This window comes from Ipomoea nil, unplaced genomic scaffold, assembly GCF_001879475.1.
Source record: "Ipomoea nil cultivar Tokyo-kokei standard unplaced genomic scaffold, Asagao_1.1 scaffold0188, whole genome shotgun sequence".
NCBI lineage: Eukaryota > Viridiplantae > Streptophyta > Magnoliopsida > Solanales > Convolvulaceae > Ipomoea > Ipomoea nil.
In genome coordinates this window covers 1,161,107-1,188,921 of record NW_017616616.1, presented here as the reverse complement: position 1 = coordinate 1,188,921, position 27,815 = coordinate 1,161,107, and the positions used below count along the sequence as shown (strand labels likewise).

At 36.5% G+C, this 27,815-nt stretch overlaps 3 protein-coding genes, 1 long non-coding RNA gene and 1 other non-coding gene across 5 annotated transcripts; 2 read left to right on the top strand and 3 right to left on the bottom strand.

Annotated features, from left to right (window-relative positions):
• The first annotated feature begins 95 nt into the window (after window positions 1-95).
• On the top strand, window positions 96-2,130 carry LOC109180955. The gene is made up of 5 exons (XM_019330684.1): window positions 96-421; window positions 693-770; window positions 1,033-1,132; window positions 1,450-1,592; window positions 1,775-2,130. Exons 1-5 carry the CDS (start codon window positions 131-133, stop codon window positions 1,982-1,984), a joined length of 822 nt encoding a protein of 273 aa, XP_019186229.1. The 5' UTR covers window positions 96-130; the 3' UTR covers window positions 1,985-2,130.
• LOC109181004 lies at window positions 1,096-17,782 on the bottom strand. The gene is made up of 3 exons (XR_002054148.1): window positions 17,771-17,782; window positions 13,918-13,925; window positions 1,096-1,175 (listed from the first exon to the last, which is right to left on the bottom strand). It is a non-coding gene; the product is annotated as an uncharacterized LOC109181004 (long non-coding RNA).
• Window positions 2,262-2,333, bottom strand: TRNAG-UCC. The gene has a single exon. It is a non-coding gene; the product is annotated as a tRNA-Gly (tRNA).
• Window positions 2,534-4,555, bottom strand: LOC109180920 (RNA polymerase sigma factor sigD, chloroplastic). The gene is made up of 4 exons (XM_019330643.1): window positions 3,926-4,555; window positions 3,394-3,765; window positions 3,017-3,220; window positions 2,534-2,932 (listed from the first exon to the last, which is right to left on the bottom strand). Exons 1-4 carry the CDS (start codon window positions 4,364-4,366, stop codon window positions 2,654-2,656), a joined length of 1,296 nt encoding a protein of 431 aa, XP_019186188.1. The 5' UTR covers window positions 4,367-4,555; the 3' UTR covers window positions 2,534-2,653.
• On the top strand, window positions 12,931-27,815 carry LOC109180861 (structural maintenance of chromosomes protein 5). Its single transcript, XM_019330563.1, has 30 exons — window positions 12,931-13,160; window positions 14,292-14,469; window positions 14,550-14,703; window positions 15,233-15,306; window positions 16,103-16,252; window positions 16,371-16,475; window positions 16,543-16,688; window positions 17,080-17,191; window positions 17,294-17,449; window positions 17,624-17,745; window positions 17,837-17,981; window positions 18,081-18,146; window positions 18,873-19,001; window positions 19,241-19,339; window positions 19,437-19,599; window positions 19,682-19,827; window positions 20,972-21,035; window positions 21,146-21,270; window positions 21,354-21,431; window positions 22,068-22,140; window positions 23,799-23,902; window positions 24,470-24,586; window positions 24,669-24,746; window positions 25,245-25,344; window positions 25,434-25,488; window positions 26,296-26,344; window positions 26,421-26,508; window positions 26,618-26,690; window positions 27,281-27,384; window positions 27,474-27,815. The coding sequence occupies exons 1-30, from the start codon at window positions 13,123-13,125 to the stop codon at window positions 27,536-27,538; spliced, it is 3,156 nt and encodes a 1,051-aa protein (XP_019186108.1). The 5' UTR covers window positions 12,931-13,122; the 3' UTR covers window positions 27,539-27,815.

The following is a 27,815-nucleotide window of genomic DNA, read 5'->3' as shown; positions in this document are numbered from 1 at the left end:
CGGTTTAGTGATTGGAGAAAGTAGGCAGTGGCCAATACCCGCCAAAAAAACTGGCTTAGAGTGGGACCCAGTAAAGAAAACCATAAAAATCTCACTGGTCTCCTCTCTATGCACCATCAAGCTGCCTTCAATGGCTACCTTCACTTTAGCTCCAGCTCTTCACAGCTCCCCCTCCATCTCTACCCTTCAATTTCACAGGAACTACAGGCGCGCCGCCTCCTCTTTACATGCTTCCATGTCTATGAGCTCTTCCCCGGCTCCATCTCAAGAGTCATCTCCGCCCACCAAAACCGCCACTGTTTTATCTTCGACAAACTCTCCTTCCAAAGCACCAGATGAAGGTCTCAACTTCGCACTGGCCAAACCGAATGGCAACCCGGTTGTTCGATTCATCAAGTCCACAGAATCAACCATCGAAAGGGTATACTAAATTCAGCTGATTTTATTTATATAAAAAAAAAACTACTCCGTAGTTCTGTTTATAGACTACTCAGTATGTAATTGGGAATTTCTATGCTACTGATTTGCTTGAGATCTCAACATTTGGAATAGCTCTAATTTTGCTTGCGGAAACTGCTAAAAGTTGGGTGGAATTCTTGGTTTTTGTTAGAGACTATGTTTCCCTACATTTCTCTGCTCTTTAATTTGCAACATTATATATAGCTGTTGCTTTATTCCTCTTATGTGAGCAGGTAATATTTGATTTTCGCTTCTTGGCGCTGTTAGCTATTGGGGGTTCGTTAGCAGGTTCCTTGCTCTGCTTCCTTAATGTAATTTCCTTTACATATATCTCTTATTTTCTGTAAACAAATACTACAAATGTATAGTTTGTAACTTCGTCAGTTTTGGTAAATGGTCACCTTTCAAATTATCATTTTATATTTTGTCCTCAGATAATACGTCATCAGCAATCAAATAAAGTTCTGGTTAATTTTGTAGTGTTCTCTAGTACAGCATGCCTGCCCTTTCTTCTAAAATATGCATGTTTTGCTTGGAAAACTTCATCATACTGACAGATATAAATCCCTGTAGGGTTGTGTTTATATTTTTGAGGCCTACAAAGTTTATTGGAGTAGCTGTGTTAAAGGAGTTCACACAGGGCAAATGGTTCTTCGTCTAGTTGAAGCCATTGGTGAGTTTCCCAAACCTTTTAACTGGATAAATGCTTGATTCCACTATTAGTAATGACCGGTTCAAGTTTTGAGCTCAATGCTTTTGTTTGAAGACGAAACAATATTCTAAAAACTGATTTGATAATGCTAATTATAACTTAATATAAGATGGCTTTTCGTCCACATTATATTCTTTTCATTCCACAATATGTCTTTTCACCTTTTAATGCTTCATTATCTAGATTAGTAATGACTAACAAGCTTTTGGCTAAGTCTACATATGCACAACTAAAACAGTAAATAAAAGACAACAGAGTTTAACTTTCTTGTACTGCAGATGTTTATCTTGCTGGGACTGTAATGTTAATATTTGGGATGGGCTTGTATGGATTGTTCATCAGTAACGTGGATCCTGATGTGCATCCCACCGTTGATCGTGCCTTAAGGCAGTCTTCCTTGTTTGGGATGTTTGCATTGAAGGTAGTATGCACTCTTTTAACTGTCTGTGCTTTCTTGGCTTTCCATATTCCTGAAACTCCTTGCCCTCCTTATTCTGGTTGTACTTAGCCTACTTATTGACAGACTGAAATGCAATTGTGTGCTGTTAATCTAAAACTTCTGCTTTATCATAATAAAAAAAAAAAACACCTTTGGATTTTTAGGAGAGACCGAAATGGATGAAGATAAGCTCCCTTGATGAATTAAAGACTAAAGTAGGGCATGTTATTGTCATGATCCTTCTTGTGAAGATGTTCGAAAGGAGTAAAATGGTCAACATAGCCACTGGTTTGGATCTGCTGAGCTATTCTGTATGTATTTTCTTGTCTTCTGCTTCCTTGTATATACTTCACAATCTGCACAAGTCAGAATAAATAGTTGGCCAAATCGAAGCAGATTCCAGTAATGTATAATTTACACTACATTCTGCAGTCCTGAGTAATGTAACACTTTAAAGCATTGTTGACTGTTGTAGTATTCAAGCAAATGACCAAATGCATATTTATCATCTCTTTTCTTCTTCCTGCTGCTTCTTATTATCTCATGATTGAGAAGTTTTGCTAAGAGTAAGAGAAAATGGATAGAAGTATTATTGATTGCATTGGGCAAAGGGGCATTTTAGCAGCTGAATAAAAAAAATTAAGAAAGATTTGCGTCTGCCGGGAGTCGAACCCGGGTCTATTGCTTGGAAGGCAATTATCCTAACCGTTGGACTACAAACGCTTGTTGGAAAAAAGATATAACTTATTAATTATATTTGAGACCTTATTTAAAGAGAATCAAGATCTTCTGATATGGACCACATGTTGTTAGTCTAAAGCAAAACACCTTCATTTGTGTTGAGAGAAGATACTAATACATCCACATTATAAGGGATTTAGTGCATGTTACAAAGTGGTGTTCCAAGGTTGATGGTTGTAATCTTAAAGTTATAAGGTTGTATATGTAATTATGCAAAGATATGTGGTTCTCTCAGTCTCCGGAGGGATATAACATCAATAAATTGTATAGGGTTTATATGCAGTGTTTGTTGGACATATCCACTATACCAAGTATCCTTTCATATCATCTACCACATTACTATGCCTTAACTTGAACATTGCATCATAACTGATTTGCCTAACTCTCTCTCTTGATAGGTTGAAAGACCATCCAATCTCCTCAAAGGAGTGAGGCCTGTTGCCATTGAGACCATAGTACAATCTTAGTATACTTGCTTCTCTGTCACACAACACACCAAGGATGTTTTGTATCTGTGTCTTCATAAGCTGTTTCTTCACCATTTCTTCTGGTGTCAAGTCTTCTGGCCCCGGTATTATGTTCTGAAATGAGCAATTCTCCGATCAGTTCATTCTCCATTTGGCGGGTGTTAAGTAGATAATAAGAAGATTTGGAAAGGGTAAAACCTGCAACGAAGCATGGCCTCGGGGAGTGATGGGTTCATCTATGGAAATCGGTGCAGTGCTAGTTCTCTGCATAATTAGTCTGACAGTTGAACTATTCATTTCCAGTGCCTCTGCAATCTCATGGTGAGTAGGGAATCTATGCAGCTTTCTAGTTAAGACAGCGTTCGTGTTGCAAATCTTCGGGACCAGCTCAGATACTCTCCCCTGCATAACACACACTAACCATGCATTCACTAGTTACAGGCTCATCTTCTAAGTTATCTACCCAGTCCACAACACAGAAACTCACTTTATGTGCGTGACCAGACTAGTATTACTTGGGAAGAATGAGGATTCTATCGTGTAAAGTAAAGATTGATGAATAAGTGTTATCTTACGGGTAGTCTAATAACTCGAGACTTGTTTGCAATGGCTCTGAGGATGGCTTGTCTGATCCACCAGTAAACATAAGTTGACAGCTTGAAGCCTCTTTCTGGATCGAACTTCTTTGCCCCATGAAGTAGACCAATGCTACCTTCCTGAATTAGATCCTGCAAGCTTAATCCTCTGCCTTGATACAAAGAGGCAATCGATACAACGAGTGCTTTATAGCTTCTGATTATCAATTCTTTTGATTTCTTGGCATTGAACAAGATTCTGTTTAACGTTTTTGTGTTCATTCCTGCAGCCTTTGCCCACTGATTCGTTGTCAGCTTAACCCCTCCGGCTCCTTCAATGCTCCTCCTCACTGCTTCAACTCTAGCCTCTTCCTATGAGTACCAAAGAAAGTAAGTACACAACATAAGAAGCTTTGAAGCATTATTTTTGTTAAGAATCCCACATTGAAAATTGAAAAATAAGAGAGAATATATGGGTTTATACTAACTAATTGGTTGGATTCAATCTTTTAGTGTGGTTTGGCCCATGTACCTTAAGGTACCAAGAACACTCTGCAACTTCCTCGGGGCTCAGGTAAAGTCCTGATTTTCCAGGCCTGAAATGAACCAGCTGCTTCTCTTCTACCTCGTCGTCCAAGAATTCTAGCTCCTTCCTTTTCCTCCTCCTCCTTCTCCTCCAGTTTCTTCTCACCCCACCACGAACCACTGAAATCGTCTCGCTTTCACTCTCGGTCTCCTTGTAATACAAGGCTACATCCATTTCACATGTCAGGGCTACTGCTGTTCTAGCAGCCTGAGAAGCAGCACTTGAAGCAAGTCTAGCAGGCCCATCAGCTCCTCCAATTGCCAGTGCAAGATTTTGTACCAAAATAGCAGCATTCTTTGAACAATGATTGTTGAGAGGTGCAAAACAGGGATTTGGGAAGAAGTAAATGATAAGGTTGGTGGAGTTGGGGAGCAGTGGTTTGAACATGACAGTATGGTAATGGCCATAGAAATCTGGAGTGATATTTTTCCATTGTTATTGATTATGTATGAGGCTGCATTTGGTCCAAAAGTAAATGACTTTTTTGCCCCTCTTTTTCTTATCCCATTTTATTAAGTTGCAAGTAGCTAGATATTTTGCATTCCTCCCACCTTTAGCCATCTCAACTATCTATATCCCTTTCATGTAGATGGGACCAACTTTTTGTTTGTTGTTCCAATTGTAAATTAAAAAGACAAATGTCACAGTTCTTGCCAACATCCTTTATTGACTCTTGTATACTTTGCAGGCTAATGAAATTAATTTTTTTCAAAATATGTGAAAACCTTAAAAGCCAATATTTAACTTAGACTCTATTTTATTCTCATCTCTTTGTTGAAATTGCAATCTCCTATTCTACCTCTCCCAATTTGACAATCCCAGTGAGATGGCATCTTAGTTTTTTTTTTTTTTTTTTTTTTTTAATCACAATTTAATAATTTATTTAAGAGTATATACCATTCCTATTTTTCCCCTTCAATCCATTGATGTGTCATTTTTTAATTGGTTACTAAATTTACATTTTATTTTAATTAATGGTGGATTGGCCTATTTATGGACACCCAATGAATGGAACATTGTCATGAAGGAATATAGGCGGGAAAAGTCATGAATGGTAAGGTTATCCCCATTCTTAAAATTTACCATATTTCAAAGTGGGATTATTGACCCAAATGGGCAAAAAACAACAATGATGGACATTTTTTAAAATTTAGATTAGATGTTTTTAGGCAAAACTCCTTTGAGACTTTCGTTTGTTGTTATAAATACAAATTTCAATGGAGTTTGTACTCTTTTTTTTTGGAATAAGGGTCAAATAGGCCATTGAACTGCACACAATAATGCAATTAGGCCACTGAACAAAAAAAAAACAACAACAATTAGGCCACTAAACTAAGCAATTTCATTCAATTATTCTAATTTACCGGTTTTGTAAGTTACTATTTCCCTTTTGCCCATTTACAAAGCAATTTGCATTATTCTAAAACCTGTAAATTAGAATAATTAAATGAAATTGTTTAGTTTAGTGGCCTAATTGTTGTTTTTTTTTTTTAGTTCAATGACCTAATTGCATTATTGTGTGCAGTTCGATTGCCTATTTGACCCTTATTCCTTTTTTTTTTTTTTAAGTGCTCATTCCTGTTGTTTTTTGCCTATTTGGGTCAATAATCCTTCAAAGTGACATGACATAAGTCTTTAAGTCATTTCACTATTTATTAATAAGTTATACTACAAGTACTCTCAAATCTTTCTTCCTGTATTGGCGGGTTCTGATAAGTTATTTTTTTCATGTAAGTCTCAGTACACGTGTTTACATCAATATTTTGTATGAAAGTAAAAGTTGAAATATAAAATGAGAGTACATATAATATTTTCTTTTATTAATTACATTTTTTTTTTAACATGAGGTGACTTGCAGGATTTGCAAGGATTGCAAGTTTGAAAAGTGTGGCAAAAGTACAATGGCATGAATAATTTTTTCTCTTTTTGTAATCATTTTTAATATTTTAATATTAACAATATTGATGAAAGATAATACTCCATACTTTTTTCAATGTGATATAAATTGTGGATCCACTTTTGAAAGTGAGTTTAAGGTGTTTGGTTGGATGGAAATCAAATTACATGGAAAAGATTTTCCATGAAATATAGAAAAATGTTGTTTTACTTTGTTTGGTTGGATGGAAAATCTTTTCTATGGGAATTTGACTTCCCAAAGGTGAAGGAAAAGAAAATCATACCTAAACATTAGTATTTTGTTTTCCAAATGAGTTGGGAAGAAAATATAGTAATATTATACTATTTTGCCCTCATCAAAATTTATTAACTACACATGTATAAATTATTGTTAAGGGCATATTGGTCTTTATATTCATAATTCATTACCATTCCAAACTCAACCAAACAATGGAATTCATATTCCCAGTAATTTCTTTTTCACTGACCAAACAACGGAATCTATTTTCCTGGTAATTTGTTTTCCATGGAATTTGAATTCCATTTCCCTTCAAATATTTTCCTGCAAACCAAACCAAATAGAAATGTAAACAAAAATATGAGTAATGATTAAATTGGCCACTGAACGAAACCTGAAAATGCAATTAAACTATTGAACTACAAAAATTTGCAATTACTACCTTAAACAAGCAAAATGTTAGCAATCTCACATGATAGATTGTAAACTCCCTTCAAATCAGGTTGCTTAGCTTAAATTGCTAACAGTTTGCTCGTTGGGGATAATAATTACACTTTTTTAGTCTAGTGACCTAATCGCATTTTTATGTTTCGTTTCTTGACCAATTTGGTCATTATTCTAAAAAAATAATAAATAAATTACAAGATTAATGATATGAAATTATTATCAAATTTTAAAGTGAGAGAGTATTACATAAATAATTATAGCCTAATAAGCATTTTCCTTTTTTTTTTTTTAATTGCACTTGACTTAACATATAATAGGGTGTTTTGTTGGAATGGGGAAATTACGTGGGAAATGAATTGTAATTCCATGAGAGATGAATTACTGGGAATAAAGTGGAAATTTAAATTCTAGTGTTTGGTATACGGGAATAGAATTACTAGGAATTTTAATTCAAATTTTTGGTATACATGAGAATTGAAAGGGAATAAGTAGTATAAAGTCTAAAATGTCAATTATTGTTGTGGTATTAATTTTAGGTTTAAAAAAATGAGGGATAATTTTGTCTCATCACTAGCTTTTTTTCTTCCTAAAATCTCAGAAATTAAAATATCGGGGGGGGGGGGGGAGAGTGACATGGGATTTTAATTCCATGCAAATAGGGGAATTGCAATTCCTTCCAACCAAACTACGGAGTTTTATGAACTTTGGAATTAAGTGGGAAGGGAATTTAAACTCCCTCCAACCAAATGCCCTGTAAATGTTAATTGGTTATTGAATAACAAGCATTTTGACATGAATGCCACATTTTATGCATATATGCATACATGTGCCTTGTTTAGTAAATGGTGGATCTGTCAAAATTGTGGTGAATTCACCATTTTAGCGTTTTGACTAGAGTCAAAATGTCAAAAACAATGTTTGGTAACTTAGTGGTTTGGAGCAATGATTTGCTCCAAACCGTTGAAGTTCTACACGCTGCTTTTAGCAGCGTGTCCAAAACTCCCTCAAGTTTATTAGAAAAAATAATATTAACATGCTTTTAATTGAGAGGTAGCATATATTTCAATTTGGTATCAGACATGTCAAAGGTAATGAGTTGTGTTGTTGGGAGTCCTCCAACTATCAGCTTATATGTTTTTATTAGAGATGGTGCACATGCTTCAATTATTATTATTACGGAGTATTATTTTATTAAAATAAAATAAAAAAGTATTTTTTTAATAGAGTGAACATCACACATCAATGTAATTAAGGAACATGTCAATTGTGGAGTTTATGGCCACCGTCTTGACCAATGCGGAGAGCATGCGAATAGGACGATAGACATCCCTGGGCAAGATGGAGGGCCTATCGAGCCCGCTGCACAACCAACGGTTAGACAAGTCCCGGCCGAGAAGTATGGTCCATGGATGCTTATCACTCGCAAGGAGAGGCGGCCTCGCAACACAGGGCCGGCACAGCCACCCAACCGGCCTCCAACCCAAACAAGACAAGTTTCCCCAAGAAACGTACAGACGTTTGAAGGTCTGGGATCGAAATCCCGCTTTGCTTCCATCGCCAATCTGGAAGATGGTGGGGGAAACCAGCCCCAGTCTAACCAAGCTACTTGGACTGCCCCACAAGTGGCAGAGGACCTCCCCAGAATTAGGACCAACTATTCCAATCCAAGACAGAACCAACCAGTACAAATTCCGATTGAGCCTAGCCAGAACGAAGGACCTCAATTTAACTTTCTGAGCCAACCTCAATCATCCGTCCAAAGAGGACCGAGAGGTGGTTTCAGAAGGACCTCTGGGAGGGGTCGCACTCCCAACCGTGCTGCTGCAGAGAACGAGCACACAGTCGTCCGTGGAACAAACCAAGGAAGAATCATTACATCCTCGACTATCCACCACGTTTCCTCTTCTCCATCTGCCCCCTTAGCTGAAAATATCCCGCCTGACCCCAAGGAACATCCGCCTGACCCAAGATCCTCATATACGAATGCTGCTCCACTAATTGAAAACATCTCGTCTGGTCTTAAAGATCATCCACCTGACCCAGGTCCCTCGAGAGCTGTCCCAGAGAACGAAAGCATGATCGAAGATATTGGTGTTGGTGCCCTGGTTGGGCCGTTTACTTCCAGTTTTCAGCGTTCTTGAACGCTTTCCCCTCTCTTTTACTATTGTTTTTTATGTCGTGCCTCGTCTGGAATTGTCAAGGGGCGGTGTCGAGAGAGTTCAGCCGTACCCTTAAATATTTCGTCAGGATGCTCAATCCCGTAATTGTTTGTTTGTTAGAAACCAAGGTTTCGGGTAGTCATGCTAACGATATATGCTCTCGTTTTGGCTTTGATGAGTGGGTTAGGGTGGAAGCAGTTGGGTTCTCTGGAGGGTTATGGGTTTTTTGGAAAGCCTCCATTGATGTGGTGATTCTGGATACTCACCCGCAATTCATTTCCTTGCAGGTTAATGATGGCCACTCCGGTCCTTGGCTGTTATCAGTGGTGTACGGAAGCCCAGACCAGTGTCTGCGCAGGCTTCTTTTTGCTGACCTTTCCTACCAAATGTTCGAGTCTCACTACCCCTGGCTGATAGCTGGAGACTTCAACTCGATCACCTGCCAGGATGAATCAAGCAATGTGGATCACTTCTCCATAGCTAGATGCAGTGACTTCAATGAATGGATCTTCCGTGAAGGGCTGCTAGACTTAGGCTTTGTGGGGAGCAAATTCACTTGGATGAGAGGTTTAAATACGCCTACATTTAAAGGCGCACGGCTGGATCGTGCACTATGCAACATAGAATGGAAACTTACCTTCCCGGACGCCAGGGTAGAGCATCTGCCAATTATGGGTTCTGATCATGCCCCGCTACTAATCAAGTGGAGGCAGCAACAAGACATATACACGCCCAGGAAATTTATTTTCAATATGGCTTGGGCTACACATCCTTCGTTCCATTCTCTAATCAGACATACCTGGAACGAGGAGGTGGACATAATATCCAATATGAAGAATGTAGCTTCAACTCTAACTTGCTGGAACAGAAACACGTTCGGTAACATTTTCTCCAGGAAGAAACGATTGATGGCGAGGCTTGGAGGGATTCAAAAAAGTTTAGCCTTCAATCCTCGTTCAGACCTCATGAAGTTGGAGAGGAAACTGAGAAAGGAACTGGACGAGACACTCCTACAAGAAGAACTAATTTGGTATCAACGATCAAGGGAAGATTGGATCACAACTGGGGACCTCAACACACGATCAGGAACTAGTCAAAGCACATGTTCGCAGCTACTTTATCAATCTCTTCACAGAGGAATCCACTGTCAACACAACTGGACTTCCACATGGGAGATTTCCTGCAATTGACGAGTCAGAATGGAATCAAATCAATGCACATTTTGATATCGAAGAAATAAGAGCGGCCGCCTTTGATATGTCTCCTTGCAAATCACCGGGACCGGATGGGTTTTCGGCTAGCTTTTTCCAGAAGTCATGGCCACTAGTAGGAGGCTCTTTAGTGAATTATGCGCGGGATTTCTTCAGGAATGGCCGCCTGCCAACTGGGATTAACGACACTTGCATAGCCCTTATTCCAAAGGTACCAAATCCAAAAACTGTTAAGCAATTCAGACCCATCGGATTATGTAATGTACTCTACAAACTTCTCACCAAGGCAATGGTATCAAGACTCAAAGACATATCCAGGAAACTAGTAGGCCCTCACCAGTCCAGCTTTGTACCAGGTAGATCAACTACGGATAATATCCTTGTGTACCAGGAGGTTCTGCATTCTATGAAATATAAAAAGGGTGTCTCCGGCTGGTTTACTCTGAAAATTGATCTCGAGAAAGCGTATGACAGGCTTTCTTAGGACTTTATCGACGACACTTTGCAGGATATCGGTTTTAATCAAGATTGGAGAAGAAATATTAGGGAGTGCGTCACATCAACAAGACTATCAGTGCTATGGAACGGGCAACAAACGGGCTGGTTCAATCCTAAGAGAGGAATCAGACAAGGGGACCCCATTTCCCCCCTACTTTTTGTGTTGTGCATGGAAAGGCTTAGCCACCTTATTATTGAGGCAGTCAGGCGTGGGCATTGGAAAGGTATTAAATTAGCTAGGAATGCTCCTCACATCTCTCATCTCTTTTTTGCAGATGATTTAGTCTTGTTCGGGGAAGCAACAGTGGATCAAATGCATGTAATAAGAAATTGCCTAGACCAATTCTGTCTCTGCTCTGGCCAAAAGGTCAATTTCCAGAAATCAGCGATCTACTTTTCAAAAAACACTAGCCTTGAGCTACAGCACCAGATCACCAACGTGGCTGGAATCCCAGTGACAACAGACCTGGGCATCCCCTCGCTCCATGGAAGGCTCACGAGCGAATCATTTGCAGGCTTACTAGAGCGTATTCAATCAAAGCTTGCGGGGTGGAAGGCGAAAACCCTTTCATTTGCAGGCAGGCAAGTCTTAGCCCATCTGTCCTCTCATCGATTCCATACTACACAATGCAAACAACCCTCTTACCTGCAGGAGTGAATTCAGCCATCGAAAAGTTGATAAGGAGTTTTCTCTGGGGCAGTAAATCTGGTGAAAGGAAGTGCCACTTGATTAACTGGGACACCATTACAAGGAACAAAGCCTCTGGTGGCCTGGGTATCCGTAGAATGGAACCAATGAATTGTGCTTTCCTTGCAAAACTCGGATGGAGAATACTTCAGAACGAAGATTGCTTGTGGATTCATCTGTTTAGAGCTAAATATGGGTTCATCTCTAACGACTTATCTACATGGCGTCCCAAGGCTGCTTCATCCAATGCCTGGAGAGGAATTATAAAGGCGCTCCCCATCGTCCGAGAAGGACTTAAGAAGCAGGTCAGGAACGGGAGGGATACCAGATTTTGGGTAGATAAGTGGTTGACGAACAAACCACTCAAGGATGAGGCAATCACCCCAGTATCGACTACTGACCTTGCAAAATCAGTCTCCAGTTACTGGTCTGACGAAAGGGGTTGGACATGGGATCAGTTGGATCATCTCCTTCCTGAAGATATTCGCATGAAGCTGGCTGCCTTCATTATCCTCCACGATTCTGAGGCTACTGATACCATTGGATGGTCCTATGAGACCTCGAGAATCTTTTCAGTAAGCTCTGCCTACGACATCGCGATTGGAAGCTCAAATCAAGTGGAAGCGGCAAAGTGGAATAATATCTGGAAACTGAAGGTGCCAAACCGCATTCGATCTTTTATTTGGTTGGTCGCCCACGGAAAAATCATGACGAATAGTGCAAGGAAAAGAAGGGGTTTTACCTCCTGCGACAAATGCTGGAATTGTGGAAACTTGATTGAAGATGTGGATCATGTGCTAAGGAAGTGCCCTGCTGCTAATGATCTCTGGAATAGTCTGCTGCCAGCCAACTTTCCCAGCGCTATCTCAACCCCCTTCTCGGCCTGGCTCCAGGAGGGCATCAAGAAAGGTGACATGAACCCGGGTAGTTTCGGCTCGTTATTTGCTATAACCATATGGTGGATATGGAAATGGAGAAACGATGCTATATTCAACAACATAACCCGTCCACTCAGCTTCAAGATCTTTTGGATCCAAAAACAATTTGATGAGATACTCAAGGCCTTCATTAATAGCCATAAAGGGAATCATCATGATGGCCAGAGTACGTGGAGACCTCTATGCTGGTCGAAACCGCAGGAAAATTTCGTTAAACTCAATATTGATGGCTCTGTATGCCTGAATTCGTTCAGGGCCAGCTGCGGAGGAGTCATTAGAAATAGCCTTGGTGAGTGGAAACATGGCTTCTTATACAATATTGGAGGCTGCTCACCGCTAGAGGCCGAGGCATGGGCACTCCTCAAGGGAATACAACTATTGGTACACTTGGGATACGGGAAAGTGATAATTGAAAGTGATGCTGGCGAGATGGTTAAGTACATGAATAATTCCAGGCCTCCCTCTATTGCAGCTCATAATATCCTGGAGGCCTGTAAGAAAGAATTGCGCTGCTTTGAAGCTTGCTGCATCGCTTCAGTCTTCCGCGAACAGAACCAAGTTGCGGACTACCTTGCCACCCTTGCTAGGAACTCTGCCAATGACATCCAGCTGCTGCCTAATCCACCAGATGGTGCCTATAGCTTTCTTGAAGATGATATAGAGGGCATACCATCATGGCGCTATGTAAATACTGGCACTGATTCTTTCTTTTGAGTTCTTTGGGTATTCCCCTTCGTAAATAATAAAAAAAGGAACATGTCAATTTTGATTAATTACATGATTTTAGACCATTAATAAAGGATCCAATTACCATCTTTTAAAGTTAGATGCGTATTTGAGCACTATTCCTCAATATAATTGTCCGAAATTTATCCACTAAACATCTATCGGCGACTGGTACACTCGTGTGCACGTCACAGACCAAAGTAATAATATATCTCTCACGCTTCCCCAGTTTGGCGCCAAAAGTTTGCTCACACTTCACATAACTCGGCAGCAGCAGCAGCAGCAGCAGAGCATACTTGCTACAGTGATCGTCTATCCCGCAGGAAACCCTAGTAAGCTCTCATGGCGGAGCCCGGCGCTAAGAGAATCAAGATTACGAGGTAGTTCCACCATATTATAGACTACTCAATGTCAATTGCATTTCAATTTTCTGTACTTTTTATTTTTCCTTTAAAAATAAACGTCGAAATATTTTGTATGTGCCTTTGGTAGTTTCTGGGCTCCGATCAACTCACTCCGTCGTCTTTACTTGAAATATTGTTGACAAATTTCCCGCTTTCGTATTTCTCTGTGATGTCTTAGTGTCTACATTCTCCAAAAACTAGGGTTTTCACTTTTCATAGGTGGTCTACTATTTTCTTGTCAATTCTATAATATCACACTGCTTTTTCGTTCATATTACGTAACCTTCCGCCATCAATAGTCTGAAAATGGGGAATTTTGACATTTTTTTAAAAGAAATTGTATTTTAATGGAAATATTTATATCACGAAAACAAAAGTGATATGCCAATGCATTATGCGCATATCACTTGTTCTCTTATGTTGTTTTTGTCACCTAAATTACTTAACACTATGTTGCAAAGAACATTCCACTGGTTCTAACATAAAAAAAAAGTTTGTCACCATTCACATCTGACTTGCTTTTCTGCTACCAATTTTTTTTTTTTTTTTTTTTTTTTTTTTTTTTTTTTATATATATTTATTTATTTATTTTTTTTAAAATCTCTTTTGGTGATAGTAATTGCCTGTTTATTACCCTTTGATCACTGGATACATTATTTATCTCAATTGAGGTCAATATTTGGTCATTGTTAAAAAGTTCATTTTATCCTCTCTCAAACATTTTTGATTGAACAGTTTTATCTGAATAGGAATTCTGAACATACCAATTCAAGTTGTGTTATTCATATTACACATGCACATATGCAAACAGACAAACACATACATTTGACTCTCCTTTTTGGTTTGCTTAATACATTGAGATGGAAAGAAAGTTTTGAAGCGTTGATCTTTGTATTATACGTAGTGTTTACCCTTAAGATGGAAGAAATGTTTCTTCAAGTATGTGAAGTATGTTTTGGTAGTTATATTGGAAGATTGTCTAAAGGATGATGTTACAATTTGAAAAGTTGCAGCTTGGTTCTCTTTACCTGGCATAAATTCAAAAAGAGAGCAGTAATAGGTAACGTTCTTATATTCATCACTTTAGTTCTTTTCCTGAATATGCAGGGGTGAAGATGATTATATGCCTGGTAACATAACTGAGATTGAGCTTCATAATTTCATGACCTTTAGTCAGTTGAAGTGCAAACCAGGCTCACGGTTAAACCTTGTAATTGGACCTAATGGCTCTGGTAAGAGCTCACTTGTTTGTGCAATAGCACTTGGTCTTGGTGGGGAGCCTCAGGTTTGTGGGGAAACTAATTATGATTTACTTAATTTGCTTCTATTTGAATGATAACTGATGAAATTGCCTTATTTATGTAGCTTTTGGGAAGGGCTTCTAGTATTGGAGCCTTTGTAAAGCGTGGGGAAGATAATGGTTACATTAAAATATCCTTGAGAGGGGACACTAAGGAGGAGTTAATCACCATCATGCGGAAGATAGATGCCAAAAACAAGTCTGAGTGGTTATTTAATGGTAAAGCTTATTCTTAAAATAAGCTCATCCAAAATGGGCCTTCAATGGTCTTCTGAGATGATGTTTTTCTACTTGTTCTGATGAACTCCTTGAAGTAGTTTATGGAAGAAAGTATGGAATGGCTGATCAAAAGCCATATGCTCTTTTAAGCATATCTAAACACAGTAAAAAATTAGCATAAGTGCTTATAGTAGTTGGTAACTTAAATTGGGCTCATCCAAACTGGGGCTTAATATCTGTAGTCTCGCTTGATTGTTTTGGTATATATGATGATATCTGTATCTGTGTTATTAAAATAATATGCTTTCAATTTGAGTTGTTGCATCCAATTATTTCCATTGCTTGAAGTTCTAGTTTTTTACATTTGAAGCTTTTGTCAGCAGATGTGAGGTAAGTTTGATTGAATTTTGGTTGGCCTTCATTCTTATGTTTCTATCAACTAATTGGTGATGACTGTACTTGTATTCTGTCTATTTTCAAAAATAAAAATAATGCTGTTCCCTTAGAACTGTACATTTTTTTCTTTCAGGGAAAGTTGTGCCCAAAAAGCATGTACTTGAAATCATTAAAAGATACAATATCCAAGTGAACAACTTGACTCAAGTGAGTTCCTTGCCATTTTCACTTTAATGTTTTATATGTACAAGTACACAAAAGCAAACATGAAATTCATGAATTCTCAGTTTGCACTGCTTGGTGCATTCTTTTTGTTAATAAATTACATATAAGAGAGCATGTGCTATAAATGCTTTAACTATATACCTACTTTTTTCTTTGATCAATTATTTTCATTGACATGTTTTACGTACTTGTATTAATGTAGTATAAACTATAAAGTTGATTTTTGTGATTTACCGGAAGTTGAGTTGGATGTTAGAGGTTGAATGTTGCTTATACTGCCTTAGTTTTGTCCCTTTACTTGCCATTCCTTTTTGATTATTTTATTTGTCTATTTAATATTTTAATTTATCTAATTACTCCATTTTCTTTCTATTCCTTCATCTTTTGGGAACCACAACCCCCAATATTTGGTAGCCACATTGGGCTTCGACTATGGAAGAGTAAAATACTTTCAGCTTGATTTGGTGGGGAGCTCTCCATCCATTCCTTTATAAATTATCCACAGCAGTTTCTTAACTTTCTTTTGCTATGTGTTTTGCTTATTGTTAATGTTTGTAAATGCTATTATTCATACCTGATCCTATCAATATTTTCTCCAAATTCTGTATGAAGCCCTGATGTTTGATAATTTTTGAAGACTAAAAGATGTTTTGTTTGGGGAAGTAACACACACACACACACACACACACACACATATATATTCTTAAGCAACTGGTGACTTGCTTTCTTGCTAAGTTCCCTTTTATACTTAACTGTCTTTCTTGGGGGATGGCACCAGTTTCTACCACAAGACAGGGTCTGCGAGTTTGCTAAGTTGACTCCAGTTCAACTTCTTGAAGAGACCGAAAAAGCTGTGGGTGATCCTCGGTTGCCTGTCATGCATAGTTCACTTATTACTAAGAGTGAAGAATTGAAGAAACTGGAACGAGTGAGTTCCTTCTTGACTTCATTCTCATATGCGGGTTTTATTTGAATGCATTTGTTTACTTGATTTCCTTAGTTTACCCAAAAGGTAACTCAAATAGAGAAATTGTTGTCTATTTCAGACCATACAGAGCAGCAAAGAAACTCTAGATCAACTGAAGCAAGCCAATGCTGAAATTGAAGGTGATGTTGAACGCTTTCGCCAGAGGGATCTACTTCTAGCAAAGGTTTGTAAATTTTACTTATTTATTGTTATTATTAAGCAGCTTAATTGACTTCAACTACCGTGTATAGGCTGAACAGATGAAGATGAAATTGCCCTGGCTGCAATATGACCTTAAGAAAGTTGCATATAAGGAAGCTAAAAATCGTGAGAAAGATGCAAAAAAAAAGGTTGATGATGCAGCTAAGACATTGAATGAACTTATGGAACCTATTAAGTGAGTCAGCTTGCTCATTCTGACCTCCACTTGTGTTTGTTACTCTGTGTGTATGTGTGTAAAACTTGCCTCATTTTAAAACATATTCTGAATGTGTTTTACAAATTCTCTGATGGTTGAATCTGAACCAGGAACCCTGTAACATTAATTGTTACTAATTTGTACAACCAAATTGAATCACCCTTCTAAGAAAATTAGAGTTGTCTAGCTTAGAGCGACTTTCTTCTATGTTTAGCCTAGTAAAAGTGGTGACAGACAACCAGTATTTGCTATGTTTCTTGAAGTTTTAAATTTTTGGTCAAAGTTGTTTCAGCTAGATGTTTAATCTTGAGACTTCATTATCCATTGCTGCTTGCATGTGAATAGTTGTTATCTGATTACTTGGTTTCAGGAAACAGAAACAAGAGAAAGTTGCACAGGATGGGATATGTAAAGAATTGAGTGATCTTTTGGACAATAATGCTGAAAAGCGTATGGGCATTTTGGAGCATGATAACCATTTGGTATTTTGTCAGAAATTTACTCAATGCAGTCATCATTCTGTTTATTCTTGCTAGTATCTTTTTATCTAATCATGCCAACATTTTTTATAATATAAAACTCAGGTTGTGCAAATACATGGAAAGTACCAGGAAATGGAAGATCAAAGGAGGCAGGAAGAATCTCGTCAAGAAAAGCTTTCTAAAGCTCTAAACGATCTCAGAGATGCTGAATTAGAGCTTGCAAATTTGCCTACTTCTGAACATCCCAAAAATGAACTTGTAGGCTTATTGTTTCCGGCAACTGTACCTTTTATTGAATATATAAATTCTTTACTTTATGACGACTTAATTCCATGAATAAATGAATAATCTTCAATTAGTTGTTAATTGCATTCTTGGAGCACCTTCCTCGCTTGCCATATTTTCACTCCTAATTTTGTTGATATTTGCCAGGAAGGTTTGCGTACTATAATTTTTGAACTGCAAGTCACTGCAAGAGAACTGAGGTCTCAGAAGTTTGAAGCAGAGAAGTCCCTTGAACGAAATAGGACATCCTTGAGGCAGTGCCTAGAGAAGTATTGTCTTTCGTTTGTATTTTACTTTATTATTAATTTATTTTGTAATGGTTGAATGCTTCTTAAATATTCTGAATGAATCCCTTTGTAGATTAAGGGAACTGGAGAACATGAACAACAAACGCTTACATGAATTGCGGAACTCTGGAGCTGAAAAGATTTTTGAGGCTTATCGTTGGGTGAAGGAACATCGTAATGAGTTCAATAAAGATGTCTATGGTCCAGTTGCAATTGAGGTATGTGAATTTGATTGTTTGTTTTACTAAACCTGATTAATCACTCATAGCCCTTTATTTGTTTTTTTTTTTTTTTTCTTTGGTGATATTCAAACTTAGGTAAACATTTCCAGTACAACCCACGCAAATTATCTTGAGGGTCATATTCCATTTTATGCATGGAAGGTATGTCCAACTAAAGCTTTTATTGCTTTGATTTTCAGTTTTTTTTGTTGTAAAAATCAAGCTCTGCTTTATGCCTGTGACAGTTAGACTTTTCCCCATCTATGACACAATCTACCATCTCTGACTCCTTTAGCTAGTTGCTCAGCTTATATGAGAAGCTTTAATACACAGATATGATGATCATGGTTGGTATTCACTGACATGATATCTATCTTGGATGTCTAAGATGGCCAAGTGTTAACTTAGGAATTTTTTCATATCTATGCTTAAGATCACTGCAATATCAAGGAAACATTTTTTCATTAATTTAAGGGATAAAGTACAAATAAGCCGCCATTGAACTATTTAAGAAACAACAATTAAACCACTGAACTCGAAAAGGCTCCAAAATCATCTACTAACTTGGAAAAAAATAACAATTAGCATTTTTAGTAGGTAAATGTGTGTTATACATGTGTCATATTTTATCCGGATATGTAATGTGGTGTTGAATTGCAAATTAGTTTGCCATTGTTTCTGGCAACTTTTGTGCTTGAAGTTTCTCTGTTGCACGGAGCTCTCTCTGTCTCTCTGATTATCATTGTCGTTGTTGTTGTTGTTTTTTTTTTCCCTAGTTTCTCATTTATGCAAATAAATAAATAATTTGTCCTTGTCCTATAGATTTTATTTATTTATTATAATTTTTTTGCCGTGTATTCATGTTTTCGTATGTACTTCCACATGCAGGCATTTATTACACAAGATTCTGCTGACCGTGACCTCTTGGTTAAAAACCTCAAGTCATTTGATGTCCCAATTTTAAATTATACAGGGGTTGGTAATGGTACCAGACAGCCTTTTCAACTAACTGAGGAGGCACGTATCTTCAGTTTTGAGATTTACCATGTATTCTTCTTTGAGTATTAAGTTCTTTTTTTGAAAAATGAGTATTAAGTTCTTATTTGACCCATAACTTGTTAAAACTTATCCACTTCACTGAACACTAAAAAGAGAAAAAGTCATTGAAAGCTAGAGAAGAGGCAAACAGTGTCTTTTTCAAGAATCTCCAAATGCACTAACATGCATTAACTTGGCTTTCCTAATATTATATGCAGATGCGTAGACTCGGCATTTATTCAAGACTTGATCAAGTCTTTGAGGCTCCATTTGCTGTCAAAGAAGTTTTGATTAGCCAATTTGGGCTGGAATATTCGGTTTGCCTACTACTCTAGTCTTTATTTATGGGAATTAACGTAGCTTTGGCAGAATGAATTTAGTATACACACACATTTACTTCTTTTCTCTTCTCAGTATATAGGGTCCAAAGAGACTGATCAAAGAGCTGATCAAATATCACGAATAGGAATTCATGATTTTTGGACACCAGAGAACCATTACCGTTGGATCAAATCAAGATATGGTCCCAATGTTTCTGCCATGGTGGAAACGGTGAATGGTTCTCGTCTTCTCTCCAGTAAGTCTTTTGTTTTTCATTTTGATGCTGACACATTTTTCCAAAAGCTGCTTGTGTGTACCAATCTATTTGATCTTTTCAGATATGGAACTTGGAGAAGTTGACATGCTCAAGGCCCAGAAAAGGGAGCTGGATGAAGCTGCCTATTCTTTGGAGGAGAACTTAAATACAGTCAAGGTTGAGCTAAGAAACAAAGAAAATGAAGCAGCAGAACTTGAAAAAAAATATGTATGTGAACATCTTTTCTTCTTATCTGGTCATTCTGGTGAGGCTTTGCTAAGTTTTTCATAAGGAGCAATTTACATAGTAATTTAAATGTATACACAATTTCACAAATGTTCATGTCCTCTTGTTTGAAATGTGTATTTAATACATATCATATTGATTTGTTGATATAAATATTTATTCTTGAGGATGTCAATATATGCTTATAGTGTATCTTAAGTTGCACCAATAACATTTTCTACAAGATGTGCATACAGATTGGAATAGCATTTGTTGATAAATATTTTGATTATCGAAATGTTAGCTGTGTACATTAGTATACATGTGTGCATTTGCAGTTTTAATCAACAAGATATAGCTTTTTTGTAACTGACTTGAACACAAATCAGAGTTGTTAATGACATTGTCTTTGGTCATTCTAGCCAAAGGGAGCTATATAAAAGCTTTCCTTGTAATTAGATATGCTCCTAGATACTATTTACATCCCCATCCCCTATCAAGCTGGAATACTGACTGCTTTTTGTTTGTTCTTTTTGCACTCTGATACTTCATCATGCACCTAGGTTTACATTGCATTCTGTGCCCATTGGCATGACATATGACATTAATGTTGCTTATTTGAATTGAATTGCACATTCAGTAAGATTGAACTACGGGAGTGTTTGAAATAAACTTCATTTAGAAAGCATGTTAACATTAGCATGAAGTGCACCTAGCAGTATAACCCTCGCTGTATAATATACCAATTAATGCATTCCACTAGAACAAAGCTATTCACTATTGCTTGGCCTCAAAACACTAAAAGAAATTAATTGGATAGCAAATGCATAGGATTCATGGATCTCCTACTAGCAAAGTGATACTTTCATTTGCACATGCTTACATATTATTTCTGAACGAAATAAGTTTATATATATATATATATATATATATATATATATATATATATATATATATATTTGTATATGGTTTCCTGTTCTCCTTTGCCTCTCAACTTTGATTGAATATCAATCCACATATTTGTTGTCTTTTGTTTTACAGTATTTCTATTTCTTTACATTTACATTTGAATTTCTGTTTCTTAACATTCATATGTTGGCTCTCTTTTGAGCATAAATAGTAACATTTTTTGCTAATTACCTTATAGGAGAGGCTTATTAATGCTTCGTTTCAAGAGAAGAGGAGAAGAGTTGAGATGGAAAAGCTTGTTGGTAAATATGTTACTATATTTCTTGAGAAATACTGAATCTATTTGGCAATTTTTAAAATACCTTCTTCTCTTGATGAGTGTAACTTTACAAACATTTTTCTCCAACTTCAGAGCAGCGGAAGTTAAAGTTAAAATCTTTGGAACGAGAGAATGATTTGGATAGCACCATTACTAACTTAAGTAAACAGGTTACGGAACTGAAGGTTCAGAGATGCCAGTGTGCAGTTCAACTCAAGGTGAATTGGCTATTCATTTTTCCCTTCTCTTATTGCCACATTTATTTATGTCTCATAAGTAATAATTCCTTTTCAATTTTCAGGATTTACTAACTCAGGCTTATGCTAATCGAAGGCGTTATGCTGAGCAGAGCATGGCTTTAATTGAGCTTGAGTTTAAGGTACATTTTTGGTAATGATGTAAACACATAGTTATTTACCATTAGTAGGGTGGTTAAACTTGTTGCGTGATATATTGCCAATAAATTCAAATTATCTTTACCGTTGCATATTTCTATTTGGGATTAATTCCAGTTTTGGTTCTTTGAGTATTGCATTTGGTTTACTTACAACACCTTTCTATTTGTTTATTTGTATCATCCATAAAGATGGGTGGAAAATTGCACTGCATGCTTCTATATGCTGGCCCTTTGCTTAGTCACATTCAGCAGTCACCTTTAACATCCTATTGAGTATTGATTATACACATGTCAATGTCTTCAATGGAATCTGACATAAATTAATAAGAGATGCAGCTTAGTTTCTAATAAGTTTCAGTTGAAACAAGATGGAAAACAAAAAATTAGTGTACTTTAACATTTCTCAGTGCATTATATTTCAATATTTTTAGTTTGACATGTTGGTTTTCTGTTAAAGGCTTAAAGCAAATAAAAAACCATAAATATATATCAAGTAGTATTTTACTGTATCTTATGTATCCTGCAACACCTGAATCAAACCACGACCTATCCACTATTTTCATTATTGATTCTAACCTCTAGGAGTGTTTTTATTATTTATTATTTATTTTATCCTAGATTAAAGAGATGGAAACCAACGTGAAGCACCAGGAAAAGTTGGCTGAGGAAGCATGTTTGCATCATGAGCACTGTAAGTTCTTTCTATGCTTTTTATGTTCTTATCATCAGATAATAATATACATTCTTTGTTATTACAAACATTTCTTCACTCTTTTTTTTGTAATAAACTTTTTTTACTTCACAAGTATTTCCCTCTCTCATGCTACTGCGTCTATGCTAGAAAACGAACATTTGAGCATTTGACTTTGCCTGAAAAGTGTTGTATAAATATATTGACAAACAAACCTCAACTTGAAAGATTGTCCTGTCTCAATTCTCAAATAGAAAATAGAAGAGGAAAACCAAGAATAAACAGTGGAAACTTCTGCTATAATTATATTAGTGAAATCTTGGCTCTCTTTTTTAACTTTCTGGCTTTAGTTGTGGATTAGCATTGGCGCATGGCATTGGGTAGTTGTTACTGTTTAAATATTTAAAGATCCTACCTTTGCTGTGACAACAGTTGCTCTTCAAACGATTGGTAAAACGTCAAACATAGTTAATTGGTAGTTCAATGGTCTTGTAATTTATTAGCAAAAATATTTTCATCAAAATCAGTAATGTGAAGATATTCCTCAACATAAAATATCAGTCCTATCCTACCACTATGAGACTTACCATCAATGCAGGGATAATCCACCTTTAACAAGTTCTGCACTGTCCCCACTAGAAGTCTGTCTTTGACATCGTTGTAACACCATCTGCACTCTTTTTGACACTTCTTTTATGAATGAGAAACTGAGGAGTGGAAAGGAATTTGACATGTTAATGGCCTTAGTTTGTCTGTAACATCAACTGGCATCTTTTGAGATTTTTTAACTAGGAAGGAAACACTGAAGAACAGATAGGAGTCTGACATGTTAATGACTATAGGTGGCAAATGGGTGTTTTGGGCAAGTTAAAATGGATTATGTGGATGGGCTAACTCATTTTCAGAATTTGAGTTGCTACAGATTTTAACAGTTTATACTAAAATTTGATTATTTATATAAAAAAAATGTTAAAGTATTGTAAATGTTCAAGAATTACTGATGCAAGAATTAAATTTATATCTCATTATTGATCCACTCCCAACTCTTTTTGACCTGCTGTAAGAGCTGTTTGAATTTACCTCACCCAAATTGACCTGTTGTATAAATTGGTGTTTTGAGTAGGTTGAAATGTCAACTGCCCAAATTGTCTCCTTAAGCTAAAAATACCTTGCTCCAATATCTATGTATATATATAAACACGCACACATGATTGCTAACAAGTTCTTGTTAGTTTATACTTTTATATAAGTTAGCCATTGATAAATTTGCAATATAATTTTACATCTATTCAAAATGGGTTTTCACTGTGCTAAGCCTTTGGTGAAGAAACGTGTATACCTAGTTGCTCCTATTGCATATATTTCTAGCCGTTCTAATTGTCTTGAGTGTAGAGATAATGATTGCCCTGCTGATCCTCATTGTTGAATCTTGTAAAAATTACTAGACTTTAGGGAAAGGGTTACCAGCATTCTCTTTGGGTTTTTTATGTTTAGAAGAGAGTTTTCTTACCTTTTTGGTATACACTGCCACACTGGAAATATTTTTAATTTATCAAATAAAGTGTTTGGATGTAAAGACTTAAATTTTTTTGTTCCTTTTACTTTTTAAAAATCAGAAGAGCGTTTTCTTACCTTTTACTTATGTTCTTCCTAATCAGGCAAAAAGAAATTGGAGGATTGCCGTGATCAATTATCAGCTGCCATGAGGCATGCTGAATCCATCGCATTGCTAACTCCTGAATTGGAACAGGCATTCATTGAGGTTTGCATAGGAGTTTTAAGAAACTTTCAGACTTTCAGAGTTTCAGATCATCTTGGTGTTATGTTTGCTATCAGCATATTATACTTGGATTATCACTTTGGTTGAGAAGATAATTCAAAGATGAATCTAAAGCGCTAAATGATAATTATTTCACATCTCTTGCTCAAGCTCTTATGTTTTATTTGTATCTTATTTTTTCTTATGGATTTTGGCTTAATGTGGCACTTTTTTTGATAGCTTGTGACAATATACTGATTACCTCACTAGTTTTGCTAATGCACATTAATGCCTTTCCAGATGATATTTGAAGTTGGAAGCTAGTCACAGCTAGTTTTGATATGTGAATTAAAATCTTTGGTCCAAAAACTTCATGGATATCCAAATAAAGTTAACTCTTCATGGATGTATTATTTATGAATTAGTTTCTTTTAGTTCTTTGCATCTGTGTAGAATAAGCAACAAACTCTTATTTAGTATGGTTTTCTAAGCAGTGTGGTTCTTTATACTGTGTTATTTATTAGTTTTCAGTGATGAATATTCAATCATCATTCTAGATAATCTTTTCAGATGCCTTCCACCATTGAAGAATTGGAGGCTGCTATACTAGACACTGTTTATCAAGCCAATTCTATTCTTTGTCTTAACCCTAATGCCCTCGAACAATATGAGACTCGCCAAAGAAAAGTAAGTCCTGTATTTCTCTGTGATTTAATCCTGCTTTCTTTTGCTTCAGTATCATCTGATTCAATATCTTTGCTTTATGCAGATAGATTCTCTTTCAAAGAAACATGAAATGGATGAAAAGGAATTAAGTTGTCATTTGAATGAAATTAATGCTCTAAAGGTGAGGTTTAGGTGGTGTGCTTTAAAGATTTTTATTTATTTTATTTTTGCATAGGCTTGTCACATCTTCAGCAAATGGCTTCAAGTAGTCCTCTTTGATGTTGATAATTTAGTCACACACTTTTTATAAGTTGTGAAGTTTTGACAATAAAAATATGTTGCTGATTATCATACTTCAGTGCATAGTTCACTTTGTCTGCTGATACTGCTCTATATTTATATTAAGTGTTATTATTGAAAAAGAAGTTTAATTTTTGTGTTTTAAATTGGCACAAAGAAAGCAAGGAAGAATGAATGGATGGGAGTATTTGAGACTGAAAAGTGTCTCTCTTGATGATGTTATTTTTGGTATATGCTTTTATGGTGGTGGGAGGAGTGGCATTTGGCAATGGATTTTTTCCTCCATTGGCATATTTAAATCTCTTCAGTAAAAGGCTTTCCTATGATCTATGAGGCTATTATAGTCTAAAACCATATTACGATTCCATGATATTTGCAGGAAAGTTGGCTTCCAACATTGAGAGACCTTGTCTCTCAGATAAATGACACTTTCAGTCGTAATTTTAGAGAAATGGCTGTTGCAGGAGAGGTTTCATTGGGTAACTTTCACTCCAAACTCTCGAAGACTTTATTTTTTGTTAACAAAGAGTGTCCAGTGGTTCCTAAATTGATTGATGTCTCTCTTCAGATGAGCACGATATGGACTTTGATAAATATGGGATTCTAATTAGAGTTCAATTCAGGTATTTGCTCATCTGTTTCACATTTCAGTTCAGATTCCTTTTTAATGCCTTCAGAATATGTGATTAGTTAAGGCCATTGCTGTTGGTTTCACTGCGGTTGAGCTAATCTTTATTTGCTGTATTTACACATGAAGAAAAAGGACCAAAATTGTTGAAGTTTATGCAACTGATTCTGTTTACGTACTTTTAAGAAATAAATTGAATTGTTGAATTAAGGATGGGGTGTTGGATAAGTGTGCAGAAGAAGTTGATCTAGGCAAAAGTCTATATTACGAAAAATGAATCTTTTGAACAGTGGTTCAAAAAGGTGGTTTCTTGAAAACCATATTGGAGAGGAAAGAACCAAACAAGGCAGTATTTTTACGATTAACAGCATAACAAAGAAGAAAAAACTATAAAAGACTTCAATGCAAATTTATTTCGTAAAGGTGTCTAAGGCTACAATATTTGGTAAGAGAAAGAACTAAGTACTTTCCAGCAACAAGAAGCTAACAAAACATTAAAAAGTTGAGTGATAAGACACTCCTCACTCTAACCTTCTCAAAAAACTAGCAAATGTTGGAATGTACTATTTGTTGACCATATGACCAATGGTTGCTTAAACATGTTAGTGGTCAAGTATGCAGAATCAAATTTGAACTATATCTTCCCTTTTTATTCTCTTTAAAGCTACATCCTACATCAATTCTTTTTTGGCTGACCTCGAGGTTTTTTGTGAGAGTGTGACCTCTTATTCTAGTTTTTGTTCATTGCCCCTTATTTTCACGTGTAACTATTCCTTCTGATCTTGTGCTTTGTGATTACCAGGGAAACAGGACAACTTCAAATTCTTAGTGCCCACCACCAATCTGGAGGCGTAAGTCCAATGACTGAACTTTTGTGTTTAAGGTGTTCTGTTTATTTGCTAATTTCATAATGTGATTTTATTTTAGGAGCGCTCTGTTTCAACTATTCTTTACCTTGTTTCTCTTCAAGACCTAACCACTTGCCCTTTTAGAGTGGTTGATGAAATAAATCAAGGTCAGCATCTGAAAGTCATCTTGATTATTAACTACAACTCTACAATAATAATAATAATTAATAGTAGTAGTAGTAGTAGTAATAATTGTGTCTTTTGTGTTCATTGAAGGAATGGATCCAGTTAATGAAAGGAAAATGTTTCAGCAATTAGTCAGAGCAGCCAGCCAACGTAATACACCACAGTAAGAGAACTGCTACTTTTACCTGCAAATAGTTTTCGAGCTTTTATTTTAAACTTGTATTTAGTTAGCACTTTAAATCACAGCTTATATTTTTGAAATTATTTACTTTTTTTGGTGAACAATAAACTACCCAGTGGCTAGAGAGAACATATCATCAATAATAAGATAGTAATGAACAGATGACAACATCCTTAAGATATCATTGTAACCTCATTCTTTAAATATCACTGCAACGTCATAGTTTCGGCTCTGCCTGAAATGTAAGTTTCAAAAATAGTGCTTGCTATGTTGGTGATTACATGCACAGGTATATACAGTTATATAATCATTTTGGATTCTCTGCCCTTCTCCCTCTCTTTAGATGTTGACCAATTTGAATCTGTTGCCCATCATGACAAATGGACACAATACCTGAAATTAGTTCCTTTTGTCAATGCACAATCAAGACATCAATTAGCTAGGATTTTGACAACTTACTGGTCTACTACTGCAATCACAATCTTTATCTTGTACATAAATACTTTTTTAGACTTATCATTATATTTATAATTTCCCTTCACTGATTTTTTCTCTGTGAACCGTTTTCCAAGGTGTTTCCTACTTACCCCAAAACTCTTGCCGAATCTTGACTATAGCGATGCATGCAGTGTTCTCACTGTAATGAATGGGCCATGGATTGAGCAGGCTTCCAAAGGTTTATTTCATTAAATATCTTTGTTATTGTTACAACTCACGGAGTGCAATTTACCAACCACAATGACCTTTTTCCATGCTAAATTGCAGCCTGGATCAATGGAGAAAGCTGGAGATCAGTGACGAGGAGGGCATCAGAAGAGAGGTGTCACTAGGAAATGTAAATCATGCATGGAGATTGCACCATATGCTTGCTGTTTTTGAGAGCTCCAGTAGTAGCTGATTACTTGAATCTGTTGTATATGTGTGTTTTGCTGATAACCTGAATCTAGAAATCATTCTGCCCTTCAACATTTCTGAAGTTTCAAACATCAAGTTCTTGTAGTAAGCTGTAATAGGCTGTATATTGATATCATTGCAGAATGATTGGTCAATTCATGGACATTTCAAATGCGTTGAAAATTATCCCTTTTTAGAACTTCATTTCATTTA